The sequence below is a fragment of the Tachysurus fulvidraco genome, chromosome 1 (assembly GCF_022655615.1).
Source record: "Tachysurus fulvidraco isolate hzauxx_2018 chromosome 1, HZAU_PFXX_2.0, whole genome shotgun sequence".
Taxonomy (NCBI): Eukaryota; Metazoa; Chordata; class Actinopteri; order Siluriformes; family Bagridae; genus Tachysurus; species Tachysurus fulvidraco.
This window is the reverse complement of record NC_062518.1, coordinates 49419765-49443416: the sequence shown is the minus strand read 5'-3', so window position 1 is coordinate 49443416 and position 23652 is coordinate 49419765. Positions and strand designations below refer to the sequence as shown.

Here is a 23652-nt window from a genome sequence, read left to right as displayed (position 1 = left end):
GTCACATTACATTTATATATTTTCAGTATTTTTTTTCATCTAAAGATTGTGTGGCCTGATACAAAAATCACTATGATCTATGTTGTTTACCATTATTATTATTATTATTATTATTATTATTATTATTATTATTATTATTATTATTATTTAGTAGTAGTATTAGATAGTAACAGTTCCACTTGCACTTTATCACCACCAGAGGGAGCCAGAGCTCTAACACTCTCGTGTCACAGTGTCACTTCTCGTGCTTGTGGACATTTAAATCCTGCTCACATTTTATTGATCAAATTAAATTCTACAGTAAAAAATCAGAGTAAACTGTAAATGATCTTTATTTATATGTGATTTGTAATGACAAAGTTGCACAACCATAATGTCAAATAATAATAAAAACAGACTTTAGGATTACAATTAAAACCAGGTATTAAAATAATCTGTACAGCATTTTAAAAGGGAAAATGTGTTTCTAAAATTTAACTAAAAAAGTAAAGTGTTTCTTTTTATTCTCAACATTTAATAGATGATTATATTTGTGAGGTGAAAATTCATTCAGTCTTAAATACAGGAGAGATGATCAGTGGTGCTGAATTTTTACCTCCATAATTTGAACATGGATTGAAGAATGGATAGAGTTTCTCAGTGAAAGACTGACCAGTGAAAGAGTAGATATGAGATCTGGACTTTACATCATAAAAGGAGACCAGACCCTCCTCATAATCCACAAACACCCCCACAACCTCCACCTTCTCTCTCAGTGTGAGGGGGACAGAGGGACCAGCACAAGCCTTATACTGATTCTTATCCCACAGCCCCACAGTCCAGAATCCATTCTGAGGTTTCAGTCTAGTCTTCTTGCTCTTCCTGTTAATGTTCTCTCTCACGACTCCTAATGTCCAGTCAGTTTTCCCTCTGACCTGCACCTCATAATAAAATCTCCCTGTAGAGAAACTCTGATTTCCCAGAACACAGAAACCTGGATCAAACCTCTGTGGTGTATCAGGGAGATCCTGTCGTCTGTCTCCATCTGTCACTTCTTTTCCATCATCAGACAGGATGAGAGATGGATGAGCTGTATCAGGATCCAGAGTCACATCCACTGAGAGAAACACAGTGTGTGATGTGAGTAAACAGGTAAAAATATTAAATCATCATCTGAATTCAATCCAATCATAAAGCTGAACAGTGAAGGGGAAAGAACAGTGATTTACTCCAAGTCTGTAATTTGGACTAAAACCTTTGTGTGTTTATTTAATGTCAGGACACAAAACTGTACAACATGTTCCAGGCTCGATTGTCTTTACCTAACACTGAGTAACACGGACGATAAACTTGACTTTTCTATGTTGAAACACTGACATATTGAATGTGAATTAGTGAACAGTGAAAAAATAGATGTGAATATTGACTTGATGTCAGCGGATTCCTCCGGAGTTCCAGTTTGCGGCGCTCATTGGTGACGTCACTTACCGGTCAGCAGCCTCTGAATCCCGGCAGCGCTATTTAAGTGTTTCTGCGTGATTTTCACCAGATGATCTCTCTACAGTTACGTCGTGATCTGTGACTTTTCTCACCGTCCTCCTGTTCTAGTTATTTCTCAGTCCTGCTCTTTTTGCTGCTGCGCTTTCTTTTGCTTTTCGGCTCTGGCGCTTTTTCTGTTAGTTTTTTGGGGTTTTTTGCTATTTTTGCTCTCCCATTTTCCCCGTGGATTATTTCCCGTGTGTGGATTATTTCCTGTTTATAGATAGTGACCATGGTGGATTAAAGACCTGCGCTGGTGGACTATTATTGTACTTTGGCTACCTGTTGCTACCTGCTTGTGTTATGAGGTTTGTGCTGTGACTTTGACCTGCTTATGTCTCTGTCTCTAGGTTTGTTTTGCATCCTGTGTGGATTCGCACCTGAAAGCAGAGGAGCATGTGGTAGCAATGTGGGGCAACAAAAGCCCTAAAAGTGGGTAGTTCTGTGCTGTATTATTACACTTAGGATGGTTTTAATCTGGGGCATTTAACTGTAAAGAATTATTCTTACCTGCATACTGCTTCTTCTTTAATAACTCTGTGAAAACATGTAGTTTAATGACAATATAGTCCAAATAAAGTCACATTAAACACATCATAATATATACACCAATGTACACAAATGACTGAATTTTTTCTTTTGTGATGCTTTCAATACTTGTATTGCAGCTTCTTTCAGTTATTGTTAGTTTTGGGTGTGAAATGGAGGTGAAATGCTGCTCAGTTTGGTTAAGGTTTGCTTTTTGACTTGGCCAATATAAAACCTTCCACTTTTGCCCCTGATTAAGTCCAGTGTTTTGCTGGCAGTGTTTTGGGTTTGCTTTGGAGGTTGTTTGTGATGTTACTGAATGCTGTTTTGGGGTTTTTTTTCTTCACAGCTCTCACAATGTTTGTCATCAACTACCATCGTCACATTTCTTTCTTTTTTTCAGATCCTCCCAAATTGTTGCACTGGCTAAACCCAATGCTTCAGAGGAGAAACACGGAGCTCAGATCAAGAGAAAACATTCAGTACTGTGTGATTAACAGGGCACTTTTGGGCAACAAGGAACACGTATCAATCAAATTTCAATCATTTCTATCACTTGAAAAGACACAGGTTCAGACAAAAGGTGCCATTTTCTGAGTTGTTTAACACCTCTAGCTGTAAATGTCAGGAGGATGAAAATCTGATCTTGTCAGGACTCAGCCCGGACTTTGGCCACGTGTTCTTGTTTTTGTTCCCTGTCACGTGTCTGCCCCGCACTTGTTTACTCCTCCCCGTCTCTGCACAACTGTTCCTCATGTGTCTTGTCTATTTAACTGTGCCGTGTTGCCTCGAGCAGTTCAGAATCCTCTGGTGTCTTTGGTTGTCGTCTGAAGTCGTGTCTGTGTCTTTGTTTCATGTTTTTAGTTATTAAAACCTGTTTATTTTACACTATCCTGCATTTGGGTCTGTTTTATCCCCGCGTTGCTGACAGATCTATTGTTGAATGTTCACATGTTGATCTCAAACCAGTGTTCAGTGTAGAGCAAAATGTAATTGACTTTACAACCCAACACATTTGGAGGGAACTGTAAATATTACAATAACAGAAAATCCAAAATTTTCACAAAATCAGGTGTAATTACCGTATTCCACACTCAGTCTCTGCAGTTCTGAAAAGAGAAAAATATTAATATTAGAGATTTACTTAGATACTCCATAGATACTGTTTAATACCTTATTATTATTTTCTATCATTTTATTTTCTAGCACGATGCAGGTGGCCTTAAAATGATGTTACCCTTTCTTTCTTTTCTTTCTTTCTTTCTGATCATGAATTGATTTATAAACATTAATGGAATTTCATTGCAGATTCCTATAATATTGTTCTGATATACCAAATGCTTAATGAATTTAATAAAATTAAATAAATAATTTCCAGTAATATTTTGAGTAGATTAGATCTGTTTCTCTGTTCAGTTTAGTAGTGATTTATTTGTAGCAGCATTTATCTGTACATAAACTACCTCTACACAGTTATATCTGTATTTTGTGTCACTAGTGCAGGGCTCTTCAATCTTACCCACAGTGTTGATGTGGCTGCAGGCTTTCAGACACAACTGACTCCACATTAATCAGCTCATATCCAGTCTCAGATATCAAGCAATGCCTCTTATTTGTCTGCTTTAAAAGACTGCAGCCACACCAGACCTTTGTGTATAAGATTGAAGACTCCTGCTCTATTGGATCATCTGCCATTACAATGGCTGTAGATTATGGATTGTAATTTTCTGCTAATACAATGGAAATAAAAAGTTCATACTCGCCTATCAAAATGTCAGAAATCTGTGTTTACTGATCATTTAGTCATCAGTAAGAATAGTAGTCAATTTCAGTCATTTATTTACTTCTGACCACACACACACACACACACACACACACACACACACACACACACACACCCTCTCTGTAAAATTCTCAGTAAACAGTTAAAAGTCTTAAAACCGTTTTAAACACTTTTTGTGTGAAACCTACATCACTACAGCAGCATAAACAACCTCACAAACATAAAAAGAAAAATATTGCAGCTGCCTATGATGTAGATGTAGCTCAGCAGTAAAGGTAAAGGTGTAGCTCATTCACCATCAGATTTCTTATAACCACAGTCTCTCCTGGTGAAATCTCAGCATTAAAGCAGCAGTATAACATGCAGTGCTGATGACAGAAACTCATGATCTCATCTCACAGTGATTCAGACACTATAAAGTAGTTAAGAAGTTCAAGTATAATTACCATCTTCCAGCATCTGTATCTGCCTCTCTGAAAACAGACAATATTAAAATATTAATATTACACTTATTAGTCAGATATAGTTGAAGAGCTGACAGCAGAAATGTGGTGACTAAGACATTGTGCTCACCTACATGCTATATTATTCTACAAAATAATGTAAATCACTAACTTACATACAGGGGAAATATTTGCCCCGTTACTGAGTCCTTTTGCCTTTCACATACAGTATAACAGTTTCATATCTTCAAACAAAATTACATTTTTAACGTTACTGTACTGTATCAGGGTTGTGTTTTATATTACAGATGTATCTCAGTCTACCTCAGTGTTATTTATGTTTACAAAACACTGCACATATTTTAAAACACTTTATTCACCAGAAGGTGAACAGCTAGTGAACTTCCTAGCACTAAACTTGCACTATATTCTCAGGTTTCTCTGTTTATATTTAACACTTTGCACAATTTTATTACACTTTATTAAGCATTTCTTACATTTTCTATCAATTTGCACCTTAAATGTTGAGAGATAATTGTTAAGTGTTAATTGTGACTTTTTAGACTTATGTTTACATTTTAATTATTTGAGTTTTCCTGGTTGTTGACATTTCTGTCTTAATAACTGAGGGGATTATGATCAGAGGAAGGTTAAGTTTAAAATAAAAAGGTTTAAATGTAATATGTTTTTCTCCTAGTCATTATTTTAGTGGGTCATAAAAAATATCAATATCGACCGATATGAAACACTGATATTGTGATATCAGTTTTCGGCCATATCGCCCAGTCCTATTCTGGCATGTGCATTTAAGAAATAAAAATCTGTGTACAAATGTACTGACCATTCAGTTCCATGTCTTGTAAGAAGTAGATATCATTAATAAACCTCACAGAAGGCAGGTGAACACATTTTTGCCCTATACTGTGGTATATATCTATTATAGGGCATTCTTATTGATTTTATGAAGCCCATATGACTGCCAGACAAATCATTTTAATGATCTAAAACTAAAGTTTTAAACAAATTTATATTCATTACATTCTATATTCTCCAAGTGTCAACATTTTTTAGTTTGTAAAAATTCTCATCTCAGATATCTTAGATCAGTCAACTTATTATAATAATTTCAGTAAACAGTTAACATTGTCTTAAACCCATTTTAAACACTTTTTGTGTGAAATCTACATCACTACAGCAGCATAAACAACCTCACAAACTTCTCAGATACCTTTGTGATTACATTTATTTAGTGTGAAATAACTGAAGACACGTCTCACTATTTAACACATTTTAATTGTCTGTCTATTGGAGGTTGGAGTCTGTTGATCATTTCATACATGTTCTATCTATAATTTGTTTAATCAATATGTTCTTAAAAGCACAAAACATCTTTCTCACCTGTGTTCTCCTTGTTCTTCATCACTGAAGATAAAACAAATTTGTTTGAAATAATTTAAGCCCTCATTTGAGCCAATCGGTGCTTGTATGGCAGAGATAGACGGCTGAGAAGCCAATGGTGGCATGACCTCATTTTTGGGAACCCGCCTTTGACTGACAATTACTCCTTCCAATAGCAATGAAATGGGCGGGGACCTATACAGCTGTTTAGCCAATAAGCAGACGATTCCAACGGTATACGACATGCCGTATGTTCTTTGCCTGTGTCTGTGTGAACTGGATGCGCAGAAGAATTCTTGCGTAATCCCTGACCTTTTGTCCCTCTCACAGCTCAGGGTGTCAAGTTACAGGCCTGTTTTCACACCAGAGTGATAGAGAGAGAGTCTAGGCTTATTTATGGCTTGTCAGACTGAGCCTGCAGTCTTTTAATTCAAAGTTATATAGTAAACAAGTACACAAAAACGCTGCACCAGACGACCAGGGCCGTAGAAAAATATTCATATAAAATCCATTTTTGGGTCTTTTGACTTGAAATTTTTTTTGGTGAAAGCCAAGACATGTGGCTATGACTCTCAGTTGTTATTTGGTCCCTAACATGTTCCAGAAAAATAAGATTAATCAGTTTATCAGGTAAACAACTCAGGCGGACAGGAAAATCTGTATTCAAACCGCTAGAACTTTATGGCAATAAGGCCTAGAATCAATCTGAAACTAGTTTCTGAAAATAGAGAATCTCTTCTTTCCAATGAGACCAGGCTCACCCCTGTGTGTCAAAGTATGTGGGAGCTGTACCACTTTTTGTTGGGTAAGTCATGTAGGCGAAAAACATGCAATAGGGGTTGGAGTCTGATGATCATTTCATAGATGTTCTATCTATAATTTGTTCAATCAATATGTTCTTAAAAGCACATAAAATCTTTCTCACCTGTGAACTCCTTGTTCTTCATCTCTGAAGATAAAACAGATTTGATTAAACACATTTATTTAAACAAATATTTTTTTAATATTTTAAACCACAAATGTATAAAATGCTAGCTCACCTAGTTCATAATTTTAATCAAAGTAAGTCAAAATATCAAATGTAAGGTATCAACTAAAATTATACTAGTAAACTGTAGTCAGTGTTTACACTCAAATAAACCTATTTTAAGAAGGAAAAAAGCAGCATTAAAGCAGCAGTATAACATGCAGTGCTGATGACAGAAACTCATGATCTCATCTCACAGTGATTCAGACACTATAAAGTAGTTAAGAAGTTCAGGTATAATTACCATCTTTCAGCCTCTCTATCTGCCACTCTGAAAACAGACAATATTAAAATATTAATATCACACTTATTTACTTCTGACCACACACACACCCTATCTGTAAAATTCTCAGTAAACAGTTAACATACCTTTGTGATTACTTTAATTCAGTATGAACACATAACTGAAGACACGTCTCACTATTTAACACATTTTAATTGTCTGTCTGTTGGAGGTTGGAGTCTGTTGATTGCTTCATAGATGTTCTATCTATAATTTGTAATCAATATGTTCTTAATAGTACAAAAGTCTCTCACCTGTGAACTCCTTCTCAGTCTTCATCTCTGAAGATAAAACAGATTTGATTATTTAAACTATTTATTTATTTAAACAAATTTGTTTGAAATATTTTAAACCACACACACAAATGTATATAATGCTAGTTCACATTCATCATTTTAATCAAAATAATTAAAAATATCAAATGTAAGGTATCAACTAAAATTATACTAGTAAACTGTAGTCAGTGTTTACACTCAACTAAACCTATTTTTAAGGAGGAAAAATATTGCTGCTGCTTATGATGTAGATGTAGCTCAGCAGTAAAGGTAAAGGTGTAGCTCATTCACCATCAGATTTCTTATAACCACAGTCTCTCCTGGTGAAATCTCAGCATTAAAGCAGCAGTATAACATGCAGTGCTGATGACAGAAACTCATGATCTCAACTCACAGTGATTCAGACACTATAAAGTAGTTAAGAAGTTCAAGTATAATTACCAACATACAGCCTCTTTCTCTGCCACTCTGAAAACAGACAATATTAAAATATTAACATTACACTTATTAGTCAGATATAGTTGAAGAGCTGACAGCAGAAATGTGGTGACTAAGACATTGTGCTCACCTACATGCAATATTATTCTACAAAATAATGTAATCCACTAACTTACATACAGGGGAAATATTTGCATGTCGCATAAAATAGTTATATATGTTCGAACAAAATTGTATTTGACATAAATTAAAATAGTAAATAATTAAATAAATGAACATTTTAAAAGATAATTTCATTCACTGTCAGAAAAAATGATCCAAAACCAACTGGTCCTGTAGGAACAATCTCATTAAAGTGAATATATGTATTATTCTCACTTAATGACATTAAAATCATTCATTAGTCAGGCATGTGCACTTCATAGATAAAAATCTGTATTAGACTAGAGCTCCATTCAAAATGTGTACAAATGTACTGACCATTCAGTTCCATGTCTTGTAAGAAGTAGATGTCATTAATAAACCTCACAGAAGGCAGGTGAACACATTTTTGCCCTACACTGTGGTATATATCTATTATAGAGCATTCTTATTGATTTTATGAACCTCATATGACTGCCAGACAAATCATTTTAATGATCTAAAGCTAAAGTGTTAATCAAATTTATATTCATAACATTCTATATTGTCCAAATGTCAAAAATTTTCAGTTTGTAAAAACTCATATCTCAGATCAGTCAGCTTAATATAATAATTTCAGTAAACAGTTAACATTGTCTTAAACCCATTTTAAACACTTTTTGTGTGAAACCTACATCACTACAGCAGCATAAACAACCTCACAAACTTCCCAGATACCTTTGTGATTACATTTATGTGGACACATAACTGAAGACACGTCTCACTATTTAACACATTTTAATTGTCTGTCTGTTGGAGGTTGGAGTCTGTTGATTGTTTCATAGATGTTCTATCTATAATTTGTTCAATCAATCAAAATATCAATCATTAATGTTCTTAAAAGCACATAAAAAAAATCTCTCTCACCTTTGGACTGCTTCTGCATCTCTGTGGATAAAAAAAATTGATAAAACAAATTTGTTTTGAAATATTTTGTGGAAATTCTATACAAATCAAAAATGATTACGCACTGCAACACTGACAAGATTGACAGATTGGTGACTGTGTTGTGGTTAAGCTATAAAATGTATAGAGTCTGTAGATTGTGGATTGTAATTTTCTCCTTATATAATGGGAATAAAGTCTATACACCCCAGTTAAAATAGATTTGTGATGCGATGTAAAAAGATAAACTAAAATAAACCATTGAGAGAGTAATCAGTACTTGTCATATATTCCTGCAGCTCCTTTAATGTTGCTGCATGTCTCTTAGCAGCTTCCTTGGTAAGTTTTTGTGTCTTGACAATTTACACATTTTTGGAGGGAAATCCTGTTCTTAGTGACGTGAAAAAATCCAGCTGATCTTTATTTTGAATTAATCAGAATAATGTAATTGATGACAGCTTTATGATAATTACTTTTTAAAATGAGATTGAAGGTGATTGGTTTATTCTGAAGACAGCCAAATACTCAAATGTAAAACATATGCAAACTGGTTCTTGTAACTTAATGTTTTTTTTTTGTTGTTGTTTTTTTTTTTTTTTTTTTTTTTTTACAAATTTATGTTTTTCTATTTGTCTTTACTTAATTTTTAAACTTTTACAATTTTACAATGATGAAAGTATTTTTATATCCATTGTAAATTAATTAAATTTTACCTTTCTTGTGATAAAAAACTGCAGTTACGATCAATCCAACAGCAATAAGACATGCTGAAACTGAAATCCCAACAATCCACTTCCAAGCACCAAAGACTTTACCTAAAATAACCCACATTTAACACATCACATATTTTAAACCATTCAATTAATTTATAGGTACAAGGTGTATTATTACACACAACAGTGTTGCAGTTATTGTTAATAGCTAAAATAAAAATAACATGTAAGTTCAGATGCGTAAATGGTGTTCACCAAGCTCATGTGTCATTATTTATTACCTTAATCTGTAATGATTACAGTAGAATGTAACAATCTAACTTAAGTATAAAAGTTTTATATTCACAGACACTTACTATTGATGATAATCTCTGTCTCCATCATGTGATGTTGTTGCTGAAGTCTGCAGTAAAACCTGTTAGAGTCGCTATAATCATAAACAGAGATGCGGCGTTTCACATTGAAGCCCTCAGTGTCTCTGTGTATCTGTGTATCTTCAGCAGTCAGAGTGACTCCTTCTCTGTCCAGCCACAGAACAACAGGTTCAGGGTTCCAGCCTCTGGACTCACACACTAGATTAATCCCTCCTGAGTTATCAAAACTCTCCATCATTATCACTGGGTGGCTTCCCTGAACTACAGACAATAAAGAAAAAAATAATATTAGATTTTAATGATACAAACAGACAGTAATAAACATCAACTAGAAAAGAAAACATCAATAATAATAAAACATCAGTAATGAAATCTTCCCAATTGAGGTTCAACACTAAATACTAAAACCAAGGCAAAATGTAGTTTTTCTGAAATTTTGTGAAACCTTCATCACAGAAAATGATCTTACCCTCTACAATGACCTTCACAGTGATGTCATCGTACAAGGATTTGTCCTCAACAAGACACTTATATTTTCCTTCATCAGAGACTCTGAGAGCTGACAGTTTGAGTGAAGTGTTGCCTTTCTGTAGCTCCTCTTTATACAGTGATGTTCTTCCTCTATAGGACTGAGCCTGACCTTCATTTCTGTCTTCATGATCCCTATAGAGATGCACTAATGAAGCCACTTCCTCTATTCTCATCCACTCCACTGTCATGTCCACAGCACTGGTGTTGGGTTTGATAAAACAGGGCAGAACCAGATCTTCACCAGCTACAGCAACAAGAGGCTTTTCTGGACCAATAACCTGTAAACTCTCTGTATTGTGGTGAAAAAAAAAAGAGCAAAATACAATATATCACTATATTCTGTGCATTCAACATGACTGAATTTATTTAATTGTATACATTAATTTTAAATATAGAAGCAAGTTTTTACATATTTTTACAGAAAAACACTTGTTTTTGTCAGAAAAAAATATATATATAATATTTATGTATTACAAAAAACATTTAAGGTCACAATAAAGAAATACAGGTCATTCGTGGCAAACATTAAAGTTAAATACATGTTAATAGTTTCCAACAGTCACGTATCAGAGTCACACAGTTCTGGTGGATGAATGATATTCTGATGTAAAATAGATATAAATCAACAAATTAATTTAGAAAAATACATATTTTGTTTATAAAAGTTTACAACTAATTATAAATCAAATTAAACATGTGAATGGGGAAAATGTGACTGTAACTTGAACTGTTACGTGGTTGATGGTGCCACATGGGATAAAAAAAGGACACAGGAAGAGGTAATAGAGGTTGTAGGGTAACCTGTATTTATATTACTTTAACATTATGAATTTGCATTAAGAACAACTTACATAAACGCAGTAAGACTAAGACTGATAATACTAAAATAAACTGTTAGAACTGAAGTAAAATAAATAAAATGCTCTGCAAAGTAGTTCTGCTGTCTTCATGTGCTATAGGAATTATTGTAAGTAAGAATTTCCCCCATAGGAAGTGTGTTGTATTGTCTGTTTGCACTGTCTCATGTCTTGCACTGTTTTTGTCTTGCACTGTTTTGTCTTGCACTGTTTTTGTTTTGCACTGTTTTTGTCTTGCACTGTTTTTGTCTTGCACTGTTTTGTCTTGCACTGTTTTTGTCTTGCACTGTTTTGTCTTGCACTGTTTTTGTCTTGCACTGTTTTGTCTTGCACTGTTTGAACACGTTTGCACACATGCACTTTATATGAACAGGTTAAACTTACTTAAACTATTTTATTGTTATTGCTTGATGTTTTAGTCATATTTATTTATGTATATAAGCAAGAAAATTCCTTTATCGTTAGCAAGATACCTAAATAATCTGTGCTTTGTTGTTAATATAAAATTTAAAAAAGAGAAGAAAATATGTATGAATAAACCTGGTGTTGTGCAGGTTTCATGTTCTTTACAACAACAAAGCATTTACACATGATGCTTGTATTATCACTTCAGAAATGGGATGTAGAATAATTATACAGGTCAAGTCAAGTCAAGTCAAGTCAAGTCAAGTCAAGTCAAGTCAAGTCAAGAAGCTTTTATTGTCCTTTCAACCATATATAGCTGTTGCAGTACACAGTGACATGAGACAACGTTTCTCCAGGTTCAGGGTGCTACATAAAACAAAGACAGGGCTAAGGACATGTAAGTAGTCTTAGCCACATAAAGTGCAGCTGTGCAGCCTGGTGCAAACAGTGCAGGACAAGACAAACAAGACAGTGCAGGACAAAAGACAGTGCAGGACAATAAACTGTGCAGACATAAAGTTACAAGACAATACAAAAAGTACAAAAAATGCAATACGCAAAAGACAATAAATAAAAACTTGATAGCACATGTTCTTTTAAAACATTCCATTTCCTTATCAACAACGTATGCTGTGTTTTCAGTTTATTGCAGTGGTTCTGATGTTTTCTCAGATTACAGCGTGTCTCTACATGCAGTCGTTGTGGCTTCAAGTGTGTTAATGTGTGCAGTATGCGGAAGAACTTGCAGATGCTGTTTCCGAGCCTCTCTGAGCTTACTGCCAGTTTAATGCATCTGTTTTATACATTTCTATGTGCTTTGTGCATCTGCAGCATGTTGCCAAGTGGTGGCCTTTGTAATTTTTCACAAATAAGAATTTTAGATTTTTAAGTTGCCATTTGTCACTCCAGAAATCAGTTTTCTCAAAAACAAATGTTCTAACTAAATGTTCTGACTAAATGAACTCAGAGTTTGGTAGTTGAGCCTGGAGTCATATCAATATATCAACTGGACTTCTTTCTAACTTCCCGCCAACTTCCCTCAGCCTAAAGAAGTTACTCAGGTGAGCAGTGAAACGTTGTGATCTAATTAGAAAGAAGTTCACTTGACATGACTCAACCCAGATAAACTCACATGGATGACTGAGAATCTTCACACACAACCAAATAAAAATATAAGCAGAAAATATCAGATTTGATAAAACAAGCTTACAATTCTATTAAACAGCCACACACACATATGCAGCGATTTTGTGGACAATATTAAAAAGGAATGGCAAATAATATTTGCAATGGCGTTTCCTACTTGTCTTTGTAAAAACAGCCACATAATTCAATATTCAGAATATGTGCAGTTTTTATTTACTCTTTAACTCTGTGTGTTTTATTAATTTCATAAAGAAGTCATATTATGATATCAATAGCTCTGTAGCTCTGGGTCATTGAACCTGTCCAAGATTTCTAATTAAAAGAGGAATTTGTAAAGATTGTGGTAACTCATCACTATTATTTATAATGGTTGCAGAACTGCTATCCCATACTAATAAAAAATTCAGGTTTAATGTTGAATCTGAAAGTGAAAAAGTGACGTGACATATGGCTAAGTATGGTGACCCATACTCAGAATTCGTTCTCTGCATTTGACCCATCCAAAGTGCACACACACAGCAGTGAACACACACCGTGAACACACACCCGGAGCTGTCATATGTGATCTAGTCATATGTGAGATGTAAACTCTACATAACTGTCCACTAAAGTCTTTATACAACATGCAAATTAAGAAGGAAGTAAAGTATTTGGGAATCATTATATCTAAAAATATATAACGGATAAAAATACATGGATAATATAGATAAATGTAAATAAATTTTAAACAGATGGCTGCAGAGACATCTTACAATTTTTGGCAGGATCTTTCTGTCTAAGATGGATAGTTTATCCAGGATCATTTACCCAGCCTTCTCCTTACCATCAACATGTATGATAAAATTAATAAATAGAGTAAATTTTAAATTAATATGGAAGAATAAGTGTCAAAACATTACAAAAGAGGATCTGATTAAAAACATGGAGATGGGGAATAAATGCAATTGATTTCAACATGATAAATGGTGTTTAAAATTAAAATGGTTAAAGTCCTTCATCCAAAATAATCATTCTTTTTGGTATTGTGACGATATTTTTACTAAGAAGCTGTTTGTGAAGTTCTGACCTTCTGTGTGCAGGACCAGAAGTTGGTTGTGACTAGAAATTGTTATTACCAGAGATTGTTTGTATGAAATATTAGAGTGTCAGAATGAGCTGGAGACGAGTTGGCTCATAAACAACTCTATGCAGACCTCGGTAAGGGTAAGATTCTCCTGATCAGGAGACAAACAGTCGTTATGCATCTAGCCAATGATTGAGGATGTTTTCCTTCCTTCAGTCTCTGTGTTTGAATCATGTCTATAGAATCACAGTATAATGAATGATCAGGGCCTTTCCTCTCTCATGCTACACGAGGATTGTTGGGTCCTGTTGCGCAACAGAACAAATAAATTGTGAACCTTTTTACTCTTGCCCGTGCCTACCAGTGTGCTATCTTCTTAAAACAGTATATTGTCTGTCTGTAACTAATGGTTAAAGATAAAGTACTCCAAGGTTTTCCCAGTACTTTTGTGATAAAAAATGTACAAATAGAGTTATATTAAATCTTTTACAAGCAGTTTACCCAAACCCTATTATAATGTATCCATCTACTCCTCTTCCTACAAAGCCTAAGAAAGTTAAATGAGATTTATCCCAGAAGCAAGTTTTTAAGACTAAAATTCAATCTTGAGGTGAATAATTGTGTATTAATATATTATAAATTGTGTAAAATTGTGAAACTATTATTGAAAGTTTAGACATTTCTTTCTTTCTTTGTGCATTTGTACAACCCTTTTGGAGAGATGTACAGAACTGGTTACAATCCAGAGAGATTATACTTCCACCCCTTACAGTGCAGCTAATCAAGTTTTTATTGGAGAACAAACATTTAAATTTTGTTTTTAACTTTTTTGTTATTAAATACAGACAGAAAGCCTTTCATTCACTTCTCTGATGTTGGTGAAAACATTATTATTGTTGCTATTTGTTAAGGCCACAAACTCACTTAACCTGTCTAAAATTATATGTCTTTACAGTAAGAGGTAACCAGTAGAGAAATAATTCACACGTGTTCTGTCCTGTTCACTGACCATGAGGTGCTTGACCGTGAATGACCCCCCCCCCCCAATAATAATTTATTTACGTGCAGATGTTGGAAACGCAAATGCAAAAGGAATTGCGATCACATTTAAGTTTTGTCAGGTTCTGTACACGACACCAGAGGAAGTGAAATAGCAAATGGTGAATTTCTATTGAGATTAAAATATGTCAGGGTTGTAACTCGAAAGACAGGAAATGCAAATGAACTTTGTTTTTTCTATTTAAAATGTGACATAAATTGTGCCTTAAAGTAAACTATCATTTTTAATATTGTCACTCCACACAGACACACACACACACACACACACACACACACACACACACACACACACACACACACACACACACACACACAAAACACACACACAAACACACAAACACACACACACACACACACACACACACACACACATACACACACACACACACACACACACACACACACACACACATACACACACACACACACAGTTTTCATACCTGATCGAGATTCAATAAAGCTGACAAGAATAAGAGTCACACACCAAAGCATTTTCCCTGATAGACAGTGTATCGTAAGACGACGCTAGAAGCTTCTTTGTCTAAGTCAACACTTTCAGTTTCATTTTGTATCACGTGATACCTTTTCAGTAGTCACACCTTTTTTCTACAGAAGCTTCCTCTTTGTCTCTTCCTGTAACTTTGCTGCACATTGAATTGGTTAAAACTTATTTCTTTAAACATGATTAAAAATTAAGCCCAAAGGTTTAAATGTGGTTGAAAAATTCTGTTTGAAAAACTTTGTTATGATTCCGTAAAGAGGAGCTTAATTGTGACTTATGGCTGATGGCTGGCTTATAGATGATATTAAGCAGACATTGTGTAATTGTTCATAGCTGTAAATAATATCAAATATGCCTATAATTATGGGGAATTTTTTTTATTGTTTTCCATCTGTAACAGATTGTTTATTATTTACAGGATAAGTGATCATGATATTGTGCTATTTCGGTCGATTAAACTTTTCTATTTTAACCATCTGATATTGATTTCCTAGTGAATTATCATAAAAACTCTAATATTTAATATTTAGACCAGAATTTAAGTTTATAGTCACAACCATAAACACTATGGAGTGAGCTCCAGTGGTACAGGAAATTAGCAAAAAAAGTAATGGCAAGATGAATGCAGCATGTTATCAGAAAATACTAGACAGTTTGCATTCTACAGCATGAAAGCTGAACAAGGAAAGCTCTCGGATGTTCCAAAATGACAATAATCCAAAGCGTGAGGCAGGATTGACCCTCCAATGGCTACAGCAGAAAAAGGTGAAGGTTTTGGAGCCCATTACTGTCTCCTGACATTAATATCATTGAGCCAATTTAGGGAGATCTCAGTTGTGCAGTTTGTGCAGCCTAAAAGAATTACAGGAACTGGAGACATTTTGCCAGGAAGAATGGGCAGCCATATCAACTGAGAGAATTAAAGACTTAATGCAGAATTATTACAAAAGTCTGCATGCCATCATTAATGCCGAAGGGGGAAATACACCATATTGACTGTAGTACTAAAGGTATGCAAGCTGTTGAACAGCGATTATTTTCTTTTTTGTTATGTTATGTTTGATGATTGTGCCATTCTGTTATGCCTTACATATTTACTTGAGTCCTATAAGCAATAAAGTACATTTGTTTTGCCTTCTCACATATGTTTTATTTATAAAATAGTACACATCTTGCAAATTCTCCCAATGTATGCCAACTGCAATAGCACAACTATATGTTGTTATTACTTGCTGTTGACATTTCTTTCGTACATCAAATATTACTGTTATAAAAAAAACATATTTACAAATCGTTCAATTGATGCCTTTAACAAAACTAATAATTTGATAAAATGATAGCGAATCATCTTTAATGATTATTACAGAAGTCCTTTAAACTTTATAAATAACTTAAAAATGTATAATGTAATGCTGAACACACAGTGAAGTCCAAAAGTCTAAGAATTATAAAGTTTAATAATAATCATGTGTGTGTGTGTATGTGTATGTGTGTGTGTGTGTGTGTGTGTGTGTGTGTGTGTGTGTGTGTGTGTTTATATATCTCAGGCTCAGCAGAGAGAGGTAAGTAAACCCCATAGAGGATCTAATGCACTGTCTCCTCTTTTCTTTATCATTACAAATCCCTCATGCTACAGGAAGCATCACCACCCTCACAAGTCGCTCAGGTTTGCAGACTCCCTCTTGTTACTTTCTCCGCTTCAGTGATTCCTGGCAGCAGCGTAACAACTCGTCAATTCATGTTAGTGCAAAAAATGAGACGGACAAAATGACTGATTCATCTTGTTCTTTTACTCGTTATCGTGTGGTCAGTGTTTACAGTGAAAAACAGCTCCCGGGTGGACTGACTTGACTTGAGTGAACTTTAAACAAAGCAGAGTACAAACTTTCCCCCTGATTTCACCTACACAGCACACAGTGAGAGCGCACGTCACCTCAGCACATGTCGCGAACTACATTACCCACAATGCACTTCAATGTGGACTACAACACCTAGATAGCGATCTTAAAGCGGCAGCTCCTATTTGCCCTCTCCCACAACACCACCCCCACTCCGGATGGTGATTAAACTTAACACCACTCCAGCACCATGACATGAAGGATACAAAATACATCAACACACACCTTAACAAAAATATTACCATAGATTCACAGTGTTATTAGAAGGCAGAAATACATCCAACACAATGTCTACCCATATTTCTTTTTTTTTAATGTTTGTTTTCTTTCCTTTTTTTCCTCAGCAATCCGTATAGGCCCCCAAAGTATACAGTCCATTCAAGCAGCTCCACTCAATGGAGGCACTGGACAATATAGTTTGAACATACAGCATTTACACTGCTTGGTGCTGTTTTTGTGTATTGTCTTGTAATTTTTTGTCTGCACTGTCTTTTGTCCTGCACTGTCTTTTTTTGTCTTGTCCTGCACTGTTTGCACCAGGTTGCACAGTTGCACTTTATTTGGCTAGGATTACTTACTAAGTCCTCAGCTCTGTCTTTGCTTTAACACAGCACCATGATCCATGGTAACTCACACACAAATGGTTCATTCAGATGTCCAGGTCATATATTGTGTCTTATATATAACCGGCAGCGCACCTTGTCCTGTATTTTCTTTCCACAAGTTCTCTCAAGACTCTCATGATCTCTTTTCACTGTTATATTTGAAAGTATATTATGACACAGATCTGCTATGCTTATGTTATTGGAACTATGTTATCAAAAGTGAATTTAAAATTTACATTAAAATGATTTGTCCTTAAACCCTATGAGTATAATAACAAGGATGAATCTTTTCGCTATGGCAGTGTCAGGATGTTTACTGAGCTTAAAAAATAAAACCAGATTATACTGGGAAGAAAATTCAGGGTATTATTGAAGCTAGTCTTATTTATTAGCACACTGTTATTTTTGCTGTGTGTCTGGCTTGACTGTGGTGTGTTTTCCCTTGTGATCAACAGTAATTCCTGGTACAATTGCATGATGTATATGTTTAATTATATATTCACTTTTTCATTCCAAGACCTAAAGTAACTGAGATAAAGATATCTCAAAATAACACCTAAGAGTGTTAGCTCTGTATGGTAACAATATAAATCTTCTAATGACAAAGTTTCAGAAGCCCAAAGTGAGTTGAGTAATAGAGTAATTAAAGTTGCATAAAAGTTGCAATGATAAATAATTGAAATTGTAATCACAGACTCTATGGTTTGATATTATTAATTAAAAAGATAAATTCAGTATAAATTTTATGTACAGATTTCAATGAGAGATTTGTATATATTGCCAAATCAATTTAGATTTTTTGTCTTTAAAAAGTAAAACTCAGATTTTTTGTTAGTATTTAAACCTTTTTGTTACATCGTTGTTCTGTTGTTTTTGAAATAATAACCAAGGTATTAAATCCCTTTTTTCATCCATTATTAAATACTGGAGAGATGATCAGTGGTGCTGAATTTTTACCTAATTTATTTAAACCTCCTTCATTTAGACTAGGACTGAAGTATGGATGGAGGTTCTCAGTGAAAGACTGACCAATGAATGAGTAGATATGAGATCTGGACTTCACATCATAAAAGGAGACCAGACCCACAAACACCCCCACAACCTCCACCTTCTCTCTCAGTGTTAGGGGGACAGGGAGACCAGCACAAGCGTCCCTGTTTATTGATGTCACATTATTCCTAAATCCATCATAAATTAATAAAAGTTTAAATGACTGTATGAGACCTGCCAAAGACCTTTTAACATAGAGCTGGAACACAAATAAGAAAATACACCAAACAGAGCCACCTATTTTTTAAATTAAAAATCTCAGTTCATTAATAATTGTATGCTTACTATCAGTTAGCAATATTTATTATATAAGCCTCTGAAAAGTGCACTGAACTTTTAAAGGGAAAAAGGCAAAGATTTTTACAAATGACCATGCTCAGCTTTCCTCAACATTTCATTAAAATCCAGTAATAAAATATTTAATACATATTTCATAAGTACGTTAATATTATTCATCACTGTTGGTGAAATTCAACAGCAGTATAATGTAATCAGCAAAATTAATAATCACTGCATGATTTAATATTGTGTTTCTCTCAGTGGATGTGACTCTGGATCTTGATACAGCTTATCACAAATCTCCTCCTGTCTGCTGATGGAAAACAAGTGACACATGGAGACAAATGACAGAATTGCCCTAATGCATGACAGAGGTTTAATGTGCCCTTGGAAAGCAGAGTTTCTCCTCAGGGAGATTTTATTATGAGGTGCATGTATAAGGGAAAACTGACTGGCTTTACTGACTGACTTTAATTTGAAAAACTGACTTTAATTTAATCAATAAAATGTATAAAGTTCAGCTGCTGATGTCTGTGTAGATAAAAACAAACAAAACTCTGTTTAAAACGTCATCAAACACAAACACAATCAGATTCATCTTTTATTTAGAAATAAAAATCTCAGGTTAAAATCTCTTTATCAGCACTAATAAGCAAATGTCTAAAAGGATGGACAGCAGAGGGAGCTTCATTAATATTCATAGTGTAAGTGCTACCTGATTGGTCAGTGACATGTTCTGACGTTTCATGTTGATGCACGTGACCGTTTTATGACGGCTGTGAAAAATCATCTTGAGGAGATCAAACTTTCCAGAGCAAGAAACAGGATTAACCAACCTGAAATATACAGTTTATACATTTTATTTTATTTTTCTGTTTGTAAAGACATATTGCTATGCTAAGTGATATCGAGCTCAGCGAGACATTATTAAAGCAAACGTTATCTTGGAGAAAGTCTACATGTATATATTTCTTCATGTATGAGTTCTGAATGTTTCTACTTTTTAGTCATTATGATTTATTTTATTGTGTGCAACATCATTCCTGAGCAATGTTTGCAGTGTGACAGAGCATTATCCTGCTGAAGGAGCCCACTGCACTTAGGGAATACTGCTGACATGAAACTTATAAAGATTGACAGGTTCTTACTGACTATAATTCTGCTAATGTAGTAAGTCAGGGGCACCGTTACACATTGGTGTTAGTATTACATTATATTATACATTTATTATATAAGCTTTAATATTGTTACAGAGTTTCATTAAATTAAAGATGAACTTAAATGCCTTTTGAACTACAGTATGATCACTTATGGTCATAGTTAAAAAATCACATTCCACAACCATATGTTATATTTTAGCTGTACAGTATATGTACTGTATATTCTGTTTTGCATAAATTACTGGGAACAGGAGATTTAATAACAACAATCATTTTTTAAGGCCATCGATTGCTAAACTATTTGAACTAAACTTTGTGGAAATTACACAGTAAATGTTTAATGGATCTATAGCTTAGTGCCACAGAATATAAAGAATATAATAATTTACTAGGTAACATTTGTGAATATTTCATTAGCAGTTCTAATGTAGTTACAATTGTTTTAGTTGCATTTGGAGTTTTCTTCCAGACCTCATTAGTTATGAATGAAAGTAATCGATTTCACGAAGCATTTAACCTTTACATACCTTTATTTTACTTGCTTCTTTTCAGGGAGAAATGCTCTTTCTTCTCGAAGAGCGCTAACTGCTTTTCACTGCGTTCATCTTCTAAATGTCTCCATACACTGTTATTTAAACTGCACATGAAGTTTATTGTTCCTGCAGATTAATGTGAAAAAATGCAACCAGCATGCAAAATTAAGGTTTAATTAAATATTTAAGTCCTATAATAGGCTCCCAATATGACTGTTTCTGTAAAATGTACAAATGTTAATGTATTAATGCTACTAAAAAACACCAGTCAGTGTAATCTCCTCTGGATGATTTAACATAAAACAGTCACATGCAGCAGCAGTGGACACACACACACACACACACACACACACACACACACACACACACACACACACACACACACACACACACACACACACACACACACACACACACACACACACACACAAACACACAATGTGTCAACACAGAAGTGAGGAGTATAAATTGCTCACAGCTATTGCAATTTGGCCCTTGACAAATATATGACAAATACCGATAACAGGCAAACACAATCCATCTGCAGATGCCAACTAACATTTACATTTAGCAGACACCCTTATCCAGAGGGACTTACATTTTTATCTCATTCAATTTTATATAACTGAGCAATTGAGAGCTAAGGGTCTTGCCCAGACATAGGAATCAAACTCACGACCTTCCGAGTGGTAGCCAAACACCTCAACCACTAGGCTACCACATACCACACTAACTAAAACTCTATCACGCGAAAAGGAAGCCATATGTGAACATGGTCCAGAAGCGCCGTTTTGTCCTGTGGGCCAAGGCTTATTTAAAATGGACTGTTTCAAAGTGGAAGTGTTCTATGGTCAGACGAGTACAAATGTAACATTCTTGTTGGGAATCACGAACACCTTGTCTCCGGGCTAAAGAGGAGGGAGACCTTCCAGCGTGTTATCAGTGTTCAGTTCAAAAGCCAGCATCTCTGACAGTATTGGTGTGCATAAGTTTATATGGTGTTGGCAGCTTGTATGTTCTGGAAGGCACCATGAATGCTGAAAGGTATATAAAGGTTTTAGAACAACATATGCTCCCCTCCAGAGGACATCTATTTCAGGGAAGGCCTTGTGTATTTCAGCAGGACAATGCAAAACCAAATACTGCAGCTATTACAACAGCATTGTCATAAAATCTTGGCTTTGTCATAAAATCTCCAGCAGCTACCAAAACTTCAGAAACTCATAACCTCAATGCCCAGACATCTTCAAATTGTTTTGAAAAGGAGATTCTACACCATGGTAATATGCCACTGTGCCATCTTTTTTGAGACCTTTAGGCAAGGCAAGTTTATTTGTATAGCACATTTCATACACAGAGGTCATTCAAAGTGCTTTACATAGACATTAGAAAACAGTTTAAAAAAGAGAAAAAGAAATATATATGAAAAATAAGAAACACGATAAAATGATAACAAAAAAATAACAATTAAAGAAAATAAATGTGATTTTAATAAAAACAGTTTAAAATATGTTAAAAAGAATAAAACAGAAGTAAAAGTGATTTGGATAAAAAGTGCAGTCAGTGTGAAGCAGCACAGTCAGGGTGAAGCAGCACAGTCAGCGTGAAGCAGCACAGTCAGGGTGAAGCAGCACAGTCAGTGTGAAGTAGCACAGTCAGTGTGAAGCAGCACAGTCAGTGTGAAGCAGCACAGTCAGGGTGAAGCAGCACAGTCAGGGTGAAGCAGCACAGTCAGGGTGAAGCAGCACAGTCAGTGTGAAGCAGCACAGTCAGTGTGAAGCAGCACAGTCAGTGTGAAGCAGCACAGCGCTCATTCAGTAAATGCAGAGTTAAACAGATGTGTTTTTAATCTTGATTTAAAAGTGTCTACTGTTGAAGCACATCTGATCTCTTCTGGAAGCTGATTCCAGCTATAGGTGGCGTAATAACTAAATGCTGACGCACCTTGTTTTGTGATCCCTTGGTATCTCTAACTGACCCGATCCTAATGATCTGAGTCGTCTGCTTGGTTTATATTCAGTTAGTATATCTGTAATGTATTTCGGTCCTAAGCCATGAAGTGATTTATAAACCAGTAACAATACTTTAAAATCTATTCTAAATGTAACTGGAAGCCAGTGTAAGGACCTGAGGACTGGAGTGATGTGCTCAGATGTTTTTGTTCTGGTCAGAATTCTGGCAGCAGCGTTCTGTATGAGCTGCAGCTGTCTAATAGTCTTTTTGGGGATCCCAGTAAGGAGTCCATTACAATAATCCACCCTGCTGGTGATGAAAGCATGAACAAGTTTCTCTAAGTCCTGTCTTGAGATAAAACATCTAATTCTGGCTATATTTCTGAGATGGTAGTAAGCTGATTTGCTTATCGCTTTCACATGACTACTGAAATTAAGGTCAGACTCTAAAATTAAACCAAGATTTCTGACTTCATTTTGTGTATTTAGACCCCTAGAGTCAAGGTATGTGTTAACCTTGAGAGTTTCATCTTTATTTCCGAATACGATGACTTCAGTTTTGTCTTTGTTTAACTGGAGGAAGTTTTGATGCATCCAACTGTTAATTTCATCTATGCACTTACATAGAGAGTCAATGGGGCTGTAGTCATTAGGGGACAGGGCTAAGTATATCTGGATGTCATCTGCATAGCTGTGGTAAGCGATTTGGTTCTTTTTCATTATTTGACCAATTGGGAGCATATACAATTTAAAGAGAAGCGGTGCAA

At 35.0% G+C, this 23652-nt stretch overlaps 1 protein-coding gene and 1 long non-coding RNA gene across 21 annotated transcripts in view; one reads left to right on the top strand and one right to left on the bottom strand.

Annotated features, from left to right (window-relative positions):
• Nucleotides 1-23652, bottom strand: part of LOC113661210 (butyrophilin subfamily 1 member A1-like) — a 322944-nt gene that overhangs the window by 52449 nt on the left and 246843 nt on the right. For 6 of the 20 annotated variants that reach the window (XM_047813572.1, XM_047813577.1, XM_047813612.1 and 3 more), the window contains 6 exons: nucleotides 8741-8761; nucleotides 7697-7723; nucleotides 7235-7261; nucleotides 6942-6968; nucleotides 5671-5694; nucleotides 4276-4302 (listed from right to left, as the gene is read on the bottom strand). The exons of 7 other annotated variants lie outside the window; for them this stretch is intronic. In XM_047813572.1, the coding sequence (XP_047669528.1) occupies nucleotides 4276-4302; nucleotides 5671-5694; nucleotides 6942-6968; nucleotides 7235-7261; nucleotides 7697-7723; nucleotides 8741-8761 (153 nt within the window). Of the gene's footprint in view, nucleotides 1-4275; nucleotides 4303-5670; nucleotides 5695-6941; nucleotides 6969-7234; nucleotides 7262-7696; nucleotides 7724-8740; nucleotides 8762-9471; nucleotides 9574-9827; nucleotides 10107-10314; nucleotides 10666-15346; nucleotides 15501-23652 lie in introns of those variants that run through there. 7 more of the 20 variants (XM_047813600.1, XM_047813619.1, XM_047813607.1 and 4 more) reach the window with 6 other exon arrangements.
• On the top strand, nucleotides 1179-2937 carry LOC125141435. Its single transcript, XR_007140803.1, has 2 exons — nucleotides 1179-1950; nucleotides 2450-2937. It is a non-coding gene; the product is annotated as an uncharacterized LOC125141435 (long non-coding RNA).